The 14,716-nt window shown below is 41.3% G+C and overlaps 2 protein-coding genes across 10 annotated transcripts in view; both read right to left on the reverse strand.

Moving 5' to 3' along the window:
* Positions 1-4,157, reverse strand: part of CRACD (capping protein inhibiting regulator of actin dynamics) — a 139,392-nt gene extending 135,235 nt beyond the window's left edge. For 4 of the 8 annotated variants that reach the window (XM_032999041.2, XM_032999044.2, XM_032999043.2 and 1 more), the window contains exon 1: positions 3,243-3,552. The gene's annotated coding sequence lies outside the window, so the exon portion shown is untranslated. The other 4 variants (XM_032999040.2, XM_032999042.2, XM_032999038.2 and 1 more) reach the window with 4 other exon arrangements.
* A 7,829-nt stretch (positions 4,158-11,986) lies between these two features.
* CEP135 (centrosomal protein 135) overlaps positions 11,987-14,716 on the reverse strand; it is a 39,775-nt gene continuing 37,045 nt past the window's right edge. For both annotated transcript variants that reach the window (XM_032999284.2, XM_032999283.2), the window contains exons 25-26: positions 14,452-14,598; positions 11,987-12,597 (exon numbers count right to left, since the gene is read on the reverse strand). In XM_032999284.2, the coding sequence (XP_032855175.2) occupies positions 12,576-12,597; positions 14,452-14,598 (169 nt within the window). In that variant the 3' untranslated portion in view covers positions 11,987-12,575. The remainder of the gene's footprint in view (positions 12,598-14,451; positions 14,599-14,716) is intronic.

Genomic DNA, 14,716 nt, shown 5'->3' on the forward strand with positions numbered 1-14,716 from the left:
ACCCAGGATAACATGTAGCAAGATCTTTACATTTTTCTCCCCACCAAACTTAATTAACAAATCACTGTGATTCACCCCGTGTGACACACTGGCTCTTGAACAGTAGTAATTGAAAATTATTTGTTACAAGTCAATTTTATTTCTTTGTAAGACTTAATTAGTATAAGTGTAAATGCTGAATGTAAGGTAAGGGTAAATGCTGTATGCTTCTGACAAAATGTATTTTAGTTCTTAATCAAAGAAATCGTGTGACATGCAATGCAGAGAATCAAAAGGAGTGAAAGTCCCTTCAGGAAGTGATGGGAAACAATAAGTGTAAGATCTACACAACAACTCATTGTTTCCTAAAGACAGAGCTCACAGAGTCTCCATGGAAACAAACACACTTTTTATCCATCACTAACTGATTTAAATAGTAGATCAAAAAATAGAATTTGGCCCCTCCAGTGGAAGCTCTACTGTAATGAAAGTTAACACTGTAACGTTAGGTTGCCTTCTATCACATTCTTCAAAACCAATGAATTCTACTCTAGCGTGCACTTCATACAACTTAATCTTATTCAAATACATGGGATCAATGACAAGATACGAGTGTTTAGAGCATCTCAACATTTATATCACACTGATGGAAGCTATTATGCAACTACATTGCCCTGAGTCTGTTGACTATAAAGAAATCAGCTGTACTTTTCTAACATACCAGTAGTAGACTTATCCATATTTGCTATAACTCTCTTATTTGGGCCTTAATGGAATAAAGACTGTGCGTTGGTTTTGTGTGAGGAAAAAAAAAATTCTCTCCGAAAAATCAGAGTCAGTGATTTTCAAATATAAATAATTCGGAATATGAAAAAAAAAAAAAAAAAATTTTTCTTCTCTTGGCTTATGAGGAAAAAAAGTCAAAACACGGTCAATTCAGCTTATGCTGTCTATATAAAAATTCTGTTTATGTTAGACTTCATTGTAAAACAACAACCAAATATATTCATATTCATAAATTCATCATCACATTTCAGTCAACGCTTATTATGCCATGTATTTCTTATTTAGAAAAGAGCTTACCTGACACATCTGCAGTAGGAATATATTGAAATAACCCTAAGCTACATTACTCACATGGATATATCAGTTTTCAGTGACTGAGATACCTGTCAAGACAGTACTCAGAGTGACTAAGAAACAAAGCAGAAGAAACCACAGAAGTTATTCTTATTTCTGTAATCAGAAACTTGAAACTAAAAAGGTTGCTTTTTAATATCTGCAATTAAAATGAAATATTATTGCCAAAGTAACGGTCCCTTTTAAAAGTAAATATATTTTGTTTAAGTTTTCAGGAACCAGATGTTAAAAAAAAGATTTTACCTAATACATTACTAATTCACCACTGCTACTACATAACCTCACAAGACAACAGACCAAAATAAGACGTATAAGGAACAAATATATATATATATATGTATATGTGTATATATATATGTGTATATATATATAAAAGATATAAAAAAGTCGATGTCTTCACATAGAACCTGGCAAGACATTCATACTTTACACCAACTGTGTTTGCTATGAGTGCACTTCTAAAAATCTCATTATACAGCATATAGGAAAAAATAAATAATCATTGCTCATGAGTGTGAAGCAATTATCTCTGAAATGCAGGATTGCCCAAATGGATACTTGAAAAGGGTCCTTCATTTTAGAACCAGATGCTCTGAGATACATTTTCTTATTGGAGAAAAAAGACCCAATAACTACCAACAGCAGTCTCTTCGCTACGTGCTGTATTTATTAATAGAAGTTTCAAGGTAATTCTTGTTATTATCATCAAACTGGGGCATAAATAAATATACAAATCACTTTCATATAAAGTTTCTATACACTTCACAGTGTTACATTCAAGCTCATTGTTGCAATGAAATATTCAAAACAAAACACCACCTCTAATCTGATAAATTGGTAACAGCCAAGGAAGAGTTGGATTTGTCAATTTGATGAATTCCTGACCTGGATTCAAACCACATAAAGTAAGTTATGTGCACAACTGCTAACTACTGCCTGCATTAAAAAATATCAATGGCTTTGTTGAAGAAACTCACCATAACATTTATGCCCACCGATTAATGTTTTGATATAGTTAAAAGACTTAATTGTCTCTGCAAGGTGCAATTAGAATTATCTCAGCGATGGGCATTTCTTGAGTGTGCATTACTAAATACCAAATAAAAGTCAGTCCTTACTCCAATTTATCATCCTTATTCTGTCTAAAATATAGGACCTCCTATATGTTACTGCTGTTGGGTAGCTTGAATAGCTCAGATTCTAAGGAAGCAGCTCTTCTCATACAATTGCTATACACCATCTAAGGTATGTACAGAAAATCTGTTTGGGAGTGTAATTAATTATATCACCTGTATATCTATTATTGACAGAATATCTGTTATTAGGCCTGTGGTTACAAATTGCTCTTCCCTTTCTCTGTGCCCCCATCCCCCATCCCCCCAACAGCAGATCACTTTCAGTGCCGTTATTGTCAGGCATATTAAATTTTCAGGATGCGCAGTTGTGGTTTCCAGGTCTCTATTTACCCCTTGAACTGTGTTTTTAACTGGGCATTTTTACACTTAAAATGACAAGAGTGGAGGCATACTACTGGTTGGCGTGCTACAACTACAGAGAAGCAGATAAGCTCACGGTAATACCAGCAAAAATAATTAAAATACCCAAACCCCTCACTCATTAAAAATCTCTTAGTGACATAGAAACGATTTGTTACACATATTTCTATCTCTAAAATAGGCATTTGTCTAACTGAAGAGATTGTGCAAGACAACAATTTCCCATGCAAAATAACATTACCTCTAGCTTACCTGCTCCAGTTCTTAAGGAAAGGGTAAGAACCAGAAACGCCGTACCACCGCCTTTCAACCGTGAAAAGCAGCAGATTTCATAGCTCGTTAAAACGCGATGGCAGTTCTATGACAAATGGCTTAGGGGAGCTTAAACAAAGCAACGCTGCTCTGGAGAAGCATCGTGTGAGACAAAGTCATCTTTCTGACAGCAAAGCCGAAAGAATACGGGACTCTCCGGGAAGGTGCTAACAAAGGAGAGGCTGGAGGGATTGATTGGGAAGAGCCAGCCCGGCCATTGAACTCCCCGGCAGCGACGAAGCGGCACCTTCCGCCCGTCGCCCGCTCGCCTCCCGTACACCTGCCCGCGAACAAAGGCGCTGGGTGACTACTCACTCGCGGGTGCCGTTCTCCGCGCTGTGCCACTCGCGTCCCGCTCCGCCGCCGCCCGCCCCCGGCCACACAAAAGCTGCCGGCCAGCCGCCACACGGCAGCGGGCGGCCCCGCACCGCAACCGCAACCGCGGCCCGCCGAGGGCTGCGCCGGGGCCAAGACCCTCCCTGCCGCTACCGGCACGGCAGCGGCGGTTGAGCGGGGCCGAACGGACGGACGGACGGACGGCAGGGCCCTCCCCAAGACTTGCTCTCCCTCTCCGCGCTGCCGGCAGGGAAGAGCCGCTGGGCGCTGCCGCAGCCGCCGCCGCCCAGCCCAGCCCGTCGGATGCCGCCCCATGGCAGCGCCGCGCCCCCGCCCGGCCCCCGCCCCGATCCCTCCCGGATCCCTGCCTTCGCCCTCGAACCACCAGTGTTCGGCTCCTTTTGTTGGGAAGGAAGGGGCAGAGCTGCGTTTATCCGGATTCAGCGAGATCCCGCTGTCCAAGCGGGCGAGACCTGCAGCCCTGGCAGCACCCCGGCTCCCAACCCCAGCTCGTTGTCATCTCACAGCAAGACCAAAAGTCTGAAGCCAGTGCTACAACCGCACAAACGTTTATCCCCTGCATCTATGAAAACATGGGAGGAACTACAAGAAACAGGCCAAAAATCAGCTGTTCCCCAACACAGCGGTGCAGAAAACAGCCTCCCTTCTTTCCCACGTCCTTAAATCCGGACTTTGTATCAGCTTTTCTGGAGCCCCACTCTTCCAATCTACACCAAGACTTCACCAGTGCTGGACACTGGTTTCCTGAGTGTCCCAAGGAGACCTCAACAAAATCAGATGATGCACTTACTTCCATCCAGTCTCTGCCACTTTTTGAACCAAAATTGATGATGTGATTCATGGTCTTCCCCTGCTGAGAAAGAAGGTGCCTTTTGCCAGCCAGCTCTCCAGATTCAGATGCTCCCTGCACAAAAAGGCCCTACAGCTCTGGATCCTGCCTGCTCCTCAAATTTTAGGCCCAGAAGGAAGTTCTGCTATTCTTAAAGGGAACTGGGTCTTACAGAAAAATAACACCCATGCTGGGTCAGACCAAAAAACCATCTCACACATTTTTTTTTTCTCTCTCTGTGCCCAATACTAGAAATCTTAAACAAAGAACGTCCGTTTAGGCAAGCATTTGCTGATACTCTCCCACTCCTTAGTGATTTGCAGCCCAGTGAATTCCCAAGTCAGAAGTGATCTTTGTGCAAAAAAAACTAGCTATATCACCCCAGAATAAATATTAATTGCTAGAAATCACTTCATCACCTGCAGTGTTCTAGAGATGACCAGTCATTCAAGCTGTGAGAGGTGCTGTCTGTTTGCTTTTCAGTCCCCTCACAACTAAAACTATAGTATACAGGGCACAAGGAACTCAGAAATGAAGCTCAGACCTAGTATTTAAATGGCTGTTAAGTATATTGACTGCTATATTTACACTAGCAATATCCAAAATATACAGCTACAAACCACCTCAATTACCAGAGCTGAATTTTGCAGCACTCCTCTGAAAGATTCAGGGGTTTTGCTTTGCTGCTATCACAGCACTCACACATTTTCAGGCAGTAGAACTGGATGGTACAGATAGAAAACTTCACAAGTAGCCACAAGAAAATAGGTGAATCTAGCCTTTGCCAATTCCTTCAGATTGGTCAAATTGCTTAATTACATCAGACCTTTCTTGACAAAGGTTGATCTTTTCACTTTCCTGGAGGAGAAAATAAGCTAAAATGAGATTTTTTTTTTTTTTTTTAAAGAACCAACAATTTCTGGAAAGCAATGAAGTCACAAACTGATGGCTAAGTTTCAGGAACACATGGCTTTATTAGCAATTATTTCACTTTGAGTGTATTAGATGTGTCTAGAATTTCTACAGAGGAACCCCAACCTGCTAAGTGTGCCAGGATCGCTAGAAAAGACACGGGCCCACTAGGTGGCACAAATACACCATTCAAAAGCCAGGAGCAAACCAGGGGAGACCTACCTCCTATTCAACATGTTTTATTTATGCAAAGCAAATGGGTACAGACAAAGATTGCACATACAGCTATAGTCCAGTAACCCACACATCTCTTTTCAAATGAAAACAAGCTCAGATGTCAGCGTGCTCCTTTGGACTTAGTGGCTCAATGAAAACGTCCCCCAAGAGCAGTATCTGCTCCTGCAGACCTTGATTTTACTCGGCTGACTAACCACGCTGCAACTCATTTCTGTGTTTGCATTCAGGAAAGCACAGCTGTCCCTGCCCAGCTGTATTCAAAACAAGGAGAAGGAGGCACTGACATTTTAATTTTTCCGACTTTCTTCCATTTGCCATCATGCCATTCTAGTTAGCTTAAGCAAACAGTCTAATTCCTGCACTGTCACCTTGAATTGGTAAAGGACACACCACTGACCAACCTGGTGGGGCAACTCTGCTCGGATGATGCTGAGCTAGCAGCACACTCAGGTGAGATAGGCAGCTGTCCTGGCATAAATTTCAAAACTCACCATCTACCTGAGCTCTAATGTAGATAAATCTAATATTGAAACAAACAGTAGCAATACAGTTATTTTTATACTCATATGTTTTCAAAAAGTCAAAGATCATAATATAGATAACAAGGGACAATTTCACTACAGCTGGATGGGCACTTACCTAATCACACTACTGTTAGGAAAATTTCTCAGAGTCACAGAATTGTTGCCCGTCTGGAAACCGTCTAGTCCAACCCCCTGCTCAAAGCAGGCTCATCTACAACAGGCTGTCCAGGACTGTTCTAGAGTTTTGCTGAGTTCTGGATGCCTCCATGGATGGTGACTCCTCTGGGCAGCCTGTTCCACTGTTTGATCACCCTCATGGAAAAAAAAAAAGCATTTTTCTTATGTTTAAATAGAATTTAATTTGTGCCCATTGTCTCTTGTACCTTCCCTAGATACCGCTGAGAAGAGGCTGTCTCAATCTCTGTACTCCTGTCCATCAGGTATTTATGTACATGGAGACGTTCCCCCCTTGAGCCTTCTCTTCTCAAGGCTGAACACCCCCAGCTTGCTCAGGCTCTCCTCATGAGAGATGCTCCAATCCCTTAATCATGTTTGGGGCCCTTTGCTGGGCTTGCCAAGAACGTCCACGTCCATCTTGTATTGGGCACCTTAGCCAAGATGTTGTGCTTGGGGCGTTAGTTTTCTTGGGCAAGCCATGCCTGCTCCACGGGGCACGAGCAGCCGGTGGGTGGGCGTGGGTGGCTGCTGTGTGGGGATCTGCTGGAGTGTCCCGTGCCAGCCTCTGCTGCATGCCGGTGGATGTTGTGACAGAGGTAACATCGCAGAAGATAGGTGGGTTTTGCACCTTTGTGGCTAAACCAGTGATGATAACAGTTTCAGCTATTGCTGAACAGTGCTTGCACAGCATCAAGGCCTTCTCTCTTCCCACATTTGGCTGACAAAATAATTATACTGGAGGGTGAAGGGTATATGAAGGGTATATGACTTTAGGTCTGGGAATTAATACTGCTGCAGCTATTATGATCTTTACATTGCCCAAGAAGGGTCAGAGGATGAAATGAAACCAGAATGCCTGTACATAAAGCCGAAAGACCAGGGTACCAAAACTGTGCACAACTGGTTTCTTATACTGTTAGCAGAGAAAAAGAGGAAGTAGAAAATTCTGTCCCAAGGAAAGGTTTAAAAAACCCCAAAAGTCTGTGGTCATATAGTTTCATTTAGGAATAATAGTATTTGAACAGGTCAGGCTTGCCACATGTGCACCAATTTCTGTATAAAATATTTTAAATTGACAGATTGAAACTCCAATCTTAACCTTTTTTAATTAGCATCAATAGGCATATCAGTGCTTCTCAGATTTAGGATGACAAATAAAGAACAAATTGGGTTTTCCAACTGAATTCTAAAATTTCTTATTTAACTTTAGGTTAATTATTGAAATTTTAGGGACATACTTTAAGACCAAAAAAATTAATTCTAAGAATTTCTGAAAAGCACATTATGATAAGTGTAATTGAGCAATTTAAGTTTTAATAAATTGAGAAAAACCATACTTCTATTATCTCCAGATTCCTCTGCTTCTGACACTATGCTTCCTTCATTTTGTAGAGAAACAGCCCAAATGATTACTTCTTCTCCTTTATTATTTTTTTAATGTTATTTTTCCCCCATTCCCAACTGCAGACAATAGAAGATAGATAAATTGAGTGTTTGAACTTTTTCCATGATTTAATGTCTGCCCCACTCAGTTTTCAACTCACCCCAGCTGAGGACTAAAAGAGGACATGAGGCTTCCATGATCTTTTAGTCTTCCAGAAGGTGAGGACAGCACAGACACTTCTGGGAGTGGAGTCCAGAAGAGTCATAATTCTTCATAAATGTTATTCATGTAAGAGTATAATTCATGTGGATAATCTTCTAGAAGTTCCCCTGGCTCCAAGTCGAAACCACCTCTGTGCCAAGGCCGAGCCAGTTAGGGACGGCAGCTGCACCTCTGCAAAAATGTATTTAAGACAGTGAAGAACCCCCTGGGCAAGGGGAGGGGAGCAGAGGAGGGGAGTGAGGTGTGAGAGAAACAGCTCTGCAGATGTCTTGGTTTGACCCCAGAGACCAGCTGAGCACCATGCAGCTGCTCAATCACCTCTTCCCCCTCAGGAATGGGAAGGAGGGCTTGTGAATGAAGGTAAGGACAGGGAGGGACGACTCACCCATTACAGTCATGGGCAAAGGACAGACTTGTTAGCGGGAGAAAAAGAACATCACTTTAATTCAAACACTAACAAAAACAACACTTAACAGACAAGGTGGGGACAATAAGAAGCACCACCACGTCCAAAAACACCTCCCCCCACCCCTCCCTTCTTCCCCGGCTCAGCTCTGCTCCCAGTATCTCTACCTCCTCCCCCAGAGGCGCAGGGGCAGGGGATGGGGGTTACAGTCAGCTCGCTGCTCCTTCCTTCTCAGGAGGTGGGGTGAACACCTCACATTCCCCCCCTGCTCCACGTGGCTCCCCTCTCACTGCAGACAGTTATCCACGAACCTTCTCCAGTGTAAGTCCTCCCCACGGGATGCAGCTGTTCCCACACTGACCCAGCGTGGGTCACCCCTGCATGTTGCAGTCCTCTTGGCACTGAACTACAACAGCGGGGGCCACTTCTCCCCTCAGAGTCCCAGCTTACTTTAAGCACAGACACCTGCTCTGGTGTGGGCTCGTCAACAGGTTTCAGGTCAGCCTCTGCTCCACCACGGACCTCCATGGGTGTCAGGTTGGGCAGCCCTGCCCTCTCACCATGGGATATATGGGGTCTCTGCTCCAACGCACCTCCCCTACTTCCTTCTTCCTTCCACTGACCTTGGTGTTCACAGAGGTGTCCTTCTCGTTAACTCCTCCTCACAAGTCTCAACCCCCTCCCAAGTTCCCCTTCTTAAATCCGTTATCACAGAGGCACAGTCAACATCACTAATTGGTTCTGTCAGAAGTGGGTCTGACTTGGAGCTGGGGGAGCTTTGAGAAGCTTCTCACGGGGGGCCACCGCTGTAGCTCCCCCTCCCCTGCTACCAGAAAACCCCACCACTCAAACCCAGCACACCAAGGTCAGTGCAGAAGGAGGGGGAGGAAATGCTTCAGGCACTGGAGCAGATTCCCCTGCAGCCCGTGGTGAAGACCATGATGAGGCAGTCTGTGCCCTGCAGCCTATGGAGGTCCACGGTGGAGCAGATCTCCACTTGCAGCCCAGGGAGGACCCCACACCAGAGCAGGTGGATGCCCAAAGGAGGCTGTGACCCCATGGGAAGCCCACACTGGAGCAGGGTGCTGTCAGGACCTGTGGACCCATGGAGAGAGGTTTGCTGACAGAACTTGTGACCCCGTGGGGGACCCACATTGGAGCAGTCTGTTCCTGAAGGACTGCACCCCGTGGGAGGGACCCACACTGGAGCAGTTCATGAAGAACTGCAGCCCATGGGAAGGATTCACATTGGATAAATTCATGGAAGATTGTCTCCCATGAGAGGGACCCCACACTGGAGCAGGGAAAGAGTCTGAGGAGTCCTCCCCCTGAGGAGGAAGGAGCGGCAGAGACAATGTGTGATGAACTGTCACCAAATGCCATGCATGGCAACTAACCTTGCCAGAACTGGAAAGTCAAAACCTGCCAACACCTCTTTACAGCCACCATTACCAAGGCTCAAAGAACATAAACATTAAAATCTACATTCCAAAACAGTCTCATCTCAAAACGTGGCACCTCCCACTCAATACATCCAATGCTTCCTTCGTGGAAACTAGATGGATGATGCTAACGAATCGCTGTGCACCAGAACCAATTCCGGTGTGCTAGCAATCAGCAATCTCCTCCCTCTCCCTCTCACCTGACTAACATGATACCTGCTTTTGTGGTTTCTTGCTCGCTCTCAATATCTCCTGTTCCACAGATAATTAAACTCACTTTTTACCAATTAAATACCAAATACCAAGTGATACGACCAATTAACATAATTTCATTGCAGTATAAACAATCACGTCCTAGATTTATTTTGTTTGGTTTCTTTTTTAATCTGGGGAAGCAGAACTAAACTAAAAGCTTGTCTATTACTCCTTCACTGTATTGGCTACGCTTCAGTATCTAAAGTATCTGCTTTTACAATTTCTGCCGAGTCGTTTTTAATATTCCACTGTTCAAGAATTATCAGTAATTAAACATACCGAATCAAAATTGAGGATGCAGTGGTTTAGGTGAACCACTAGAGACAAGCAAGCAATAAAGAGTTTACTACCTCAGTATTACGTTCTGCCTTCATACCTGGTTTTCTCTGGCCATTGTAGCTAGGTCGTCTTGCAATCGTCTGTTTTCTTTCAGAGCCATTTCCTTTACTCTTCCAGTTTCTGCAAGCTCTACGTGGGATGCATCAGGCTGGTGATGTAAGCTAGATATCTCGCGGTCTCTGTTGCTCAGCATGTCCTTCATCTGGCTATCAAGTGAAAATCTTATTTGAGTTGTTCCTTCTCCAAGGGGAGAGTCCCCAGCTGCAGACCCGCTGTTCCAAAGAGGACTGACTCTGCCCACAGGCAGGGCTCTGTTCATATCCTCACTAAATCTGATCTGTGGTCAAATAAGGTCCTGTTAGTCCTCACTGGCCGAGGGCCAACACTTCCTTATCCTTCCCTTAAGTGTGTATGTGGGAGTCATAACTTGACCCACTGTGTGGCTGGGGCAGCTTGACCCCCAAACTATGGCTTCTGGGTTTTTTTCTCCTTTCAATGACTAAGAATTTTCAGTCTCTGTCAGGGCAGGTGTACCTGCCACAAGAACTTTACATTTAAACCTTTATTTTAACCCTTCACCAATAAGTACTCGCATCTTTGCACATTCAAATTTCCAAACTTCTTGTCTTTACTGAAAAACGATTATCTTGCCATTATAAAGGATGGGAATCAAGCTATAGATTCCATCACCTCAGGTCAGAACCTTATATCTCAATAAATATCAAGTGCAAAATGAAAAATATACTTCCTGCTTAATTTGTTCAAAGGCTTATTGTTGTTCAGGGCTCCTTTTAAAATCATACTTCCTCTGGGTCACTTGATAGAGAGGGCTTAAAATCAAACTGTAATTTTGCATAGGTATTCTCCAAAAACCCACAACTCCCACAAAAGCTTGTCTTTCCTTTTTATTAGTCAATGGAGACATAACTGCTATTTTGTTCATCATATCCATTGAGATCTGACGACATCCATCTTGTCATTTCATTCCTAAAATCTGGATGTCCTGTGCAGGTCCTGTGCAGTGTTAGGGAATACACTAACAACCATAATTAAAATGGCATTGAGCTGGCAAATGACTCTTTGTATCGGCCAGGTCCAAACATAGTGCTCATGTGAGGCCTAGAGCTCTGCACAGGCTTTGTCATCGAGGCAGAATGTCTCCCTAAAATGTAACTGCTTTAAAAATCCCCAGGCGGACTGCAAAGTAGTACTTTCACTGCACATACCTTGTTAGCTAAGTTGTCATCTAAGCATGCAATTCTTTCCTTTTTTTCATCTACAGTTTCTTGAAGACTGTCCTTTTCTTTGTCCAAAACAGTAATAGTACTTCTAAGCATATTGACTGCTTCATCCTGGGAAGTGCTCCTCTGGTTTAACCTATCTATAAATAAAAGAGTAAGTACTTGCTATTTTAAAAACAGGAAACAAGCATAGAAATAACTCTTGTTAACTGAAATAACTAATGGTTCTTAAGCTGCTTGAAGTGCTGGAACAGTTCTAGCATAACCTCATGACAGGCTTGTGTCATACCAGCCAGCAGCATGGGGTTGTGCCACACTGACCAGTCCTGTCCCTCCCTCTCCGGGAGAGAGAGGACGATTAAGGGTGGCTGAGGCCAGCACCACTTGGTTGCTCTGGACCCCTGTGCCAACTCCACCTCAACACCATTCCAAAAATGGAGCAATGGAGCGATGGAGCCTCGGTGCAACCACCATGATAACCTGAAACATTCGCTTCCTTTGATTCCTATTACTCTTCATCATTTAATTCTTGTTACTTGTGTTTTCTGACTCTTCGCTTTATGAAGGTTTTAATATGTAGCTCATAGCAGTGATTATCAGCCACACCACATTTATTTAAAGGATTTCAATACATCTTTAAAAATGTAATTTTTCTCTTCACTATTTATTTAATATTGGGATAATATTTAAAATGTAATTTTACATGAAGATTAAACAAAAGGAGACGTGTAGTTTTTAGATGACAAACAATAAGTGATTTTTTTTATTAAGAAAAGGTACAGTAAACAAAATGCATTCACAAAATAGATAATCAGTACTCTTAAATACCATGAAAAATGACCTGTAAATAGAAAACACTTGTTAAAAGCCCAAATATAGGAAATGATCATGACTTTAAAACATACACTGGCTCAGCATTTTTCAGACAATCATGTGTTATTCTATGTTAGCTCATGCTAAGATGAACAAACTTCTGTAACCATTTGAGATAAGCACATAGAATTAAAATAGTAAAATGAAAATAAGAGATTGTCATATCAGGTACTTGTTTCCTTCTTATAATTATTATGTTTGCAAAATAGTAACAAAACTTAGCCAGCCTTGATAAAAAACCCATCAAACAGCCAGCAAAAAACAGTTACTCCAGCCATTTGGGAAAACAGAATTTTGCAAAGTTGATTACTTCACCAGTTCTCAGAAATTTCAAAGGTATTCACCATTTTGAAGAAAACAGAGGTAGAATACAAGTCAGCCTTCATAATTTAAAAAAAAAAAAAAAACAGTCCTTGCAACAAGGTAATTCTTCAGTTGCTCAAGTACTGATTATTCCTTGAAGCTCACATTTCTGGTGGAGAAAGAAAAAATATTAAAATAAAGCTATCTATCATATTTTAATGATGAATATTAGGATAAAAAGTGATAATTAGATTTAGCCTCCTCATATTCTCTTCTGCTATTCCTGAATATCAACTATTAACATATTATCTAAAACTACATTCATTGACTCATTGCTTAAATGCTTAACACAGTAAATGTGAGATGAGGAGGAAGAGAAAATTTCTTGAGAACATTAAATCAGATTAGAGAAAAAGACAGTTGTAACACTATAGAACAGTAATTACAGAGCATACTTTACTGTGGCAAGCTCCCAGAAAGGAATAAATAAGTAGGGTGAAAGATGGTGATAGTATTATTGAAATAATTCTAATGTAATAATTCATTGATAGGTTTAAAAGGCAAGATAGTAAAAAATTAAACTGCATATGAATTCAGTTGTTAAAAACCACCTTTTTAAAAAATATATATTTAATGAAAATTGGATATTTTCTCGTAAGATATGGTACAGATCTATCATTGTTAAAACTAAGTATGCAAATAGTAGGATAAAAATATCTACTAAATATCTATTAAAAATAACTAGAATACCATCTAGTTCACTACATGGTATTCTTCAAGTATAGCAACTGGACTATTCTTATTGCTCTCAGGACTCACTGTAAAGCAGGGAAGACTAAAGACAATCCTCTACTGATGACAGCAATTCTCAGAAATGTATTATCTATAATTATCTCAGTCAAAATGTTGATTTGCAATGTAGCAGGGTTTGCCTAATGGCTCACCAACAAAGCAAAAGTCATAACCGCTGTTTTATCTCCACTATCAATATCTCATTTGCTACAGTCTCCTTTTTCTGCTTTGTCCAAAAACTCACAAAAGAAGAGAAAAATTGCTGACAATGCAAGTCATGCCATGCCGACCTCAGTTATCAGGAAACCTGTGTTTTTATTAACAAAAGTAAGCCTAAGAACAAGCCATATGTATTTACCAACAAAAATAAAGTTTAAAATCTTAAAAGTTTATAATTCTGTTTCTTGGAGTTCAGCAGTTAGATAGATAGATTCATGAGCTGCTCTAGTATTCTATATAGCTGTTAGAGCTCACATATTTCCTAACACATTCACTGTTTCTCTCTCCCTATCCTTCTGCTCTTCGCTAAAATTTATTATGCAGTATAGGACAGATGGGTTATAAAGTCAATAATCAGGCCTGTAACACAAAACTGACATCTTCTAAAACAACAATGATCTCTAAAAGAACAAAAATGTCAGTGAAAACAAACAGGCAAGAGGTTGATTTTCTTTTTTATGTACTCTAGTGATGACGATTTTAAGACATTCATAATAACATTCAAGCACTAATAATGAGAAATGGATTAGTTATTTTTATGCACTTGTTCTGGAGACAGTTTCATCTAATGTGTAGAGTTCAAATGAATTTTAGTTGGATTCTCTCCTATGGAGTTCCTTTCCTTGATTGATGTACTTGGAGATAATTTCATGGCATTTCTCTTAATATGAACCATTTGTTTGGAGATAACTATTAACAATAATAAATTGGCAATATATATTTGGATATAATTAATTGTAACAATAAGCAGGTGAGATATATGTGGAAGCTGTCGGCTGGTGCAAGACCATTAACAAAACCAGGAATGGGAATCTGTTACATTATATGGTCTTCGGAGAGCACTTTGCATCTATCGTTTCAAATCAATATTTTATAGTAGGAGAGTCAACAAAAGAAGAACTTATAACCACATAAGTGTGTAAGAATTTAATATAATTAAAAAAGTATTATTTAGAAACAGTTTAAACCTAATTCTTAAACAGAAACAATCTGCTAAAGTCAAATTGCTTACTTTTCAGCTGCTGCTTGATCAGTTGTCCGTACAATGGTACGTTCTGGAGAATGTGAGGGAGACCTTAATGTTGAAGTGAGAGGAGGTGAAGCACGTAATGATGATGTAGAGAGACCATGTCGACGCATTTCCTGAATTGCACGCTCTCTACCAACAGATAGTAATTTCAGTTACACAACACTTTGGTACTGCAGTATGTTAAAGGAAGAAAATGTAACTTTTTTCTTCCATATTTTTACTTGGTGATTTTCACAATACTTTGCAA

This window comes from Tyto alba, unplaced genomic scaffold (genome assembly GCF_018691265.1).
Source record: "Tyto alba isolate M040663 unplaced genomic scaffold, T.alba_DEE_v4.0 Super-Scaffold_6, whole genome shotgun sequence".
Taxonomy (NCBI): domain Eukaryota; kingdom Metazoa; phylum Chordata; class Aves; order Strigiformes; family Tytonidae; genus Tyto; species Tyto alba.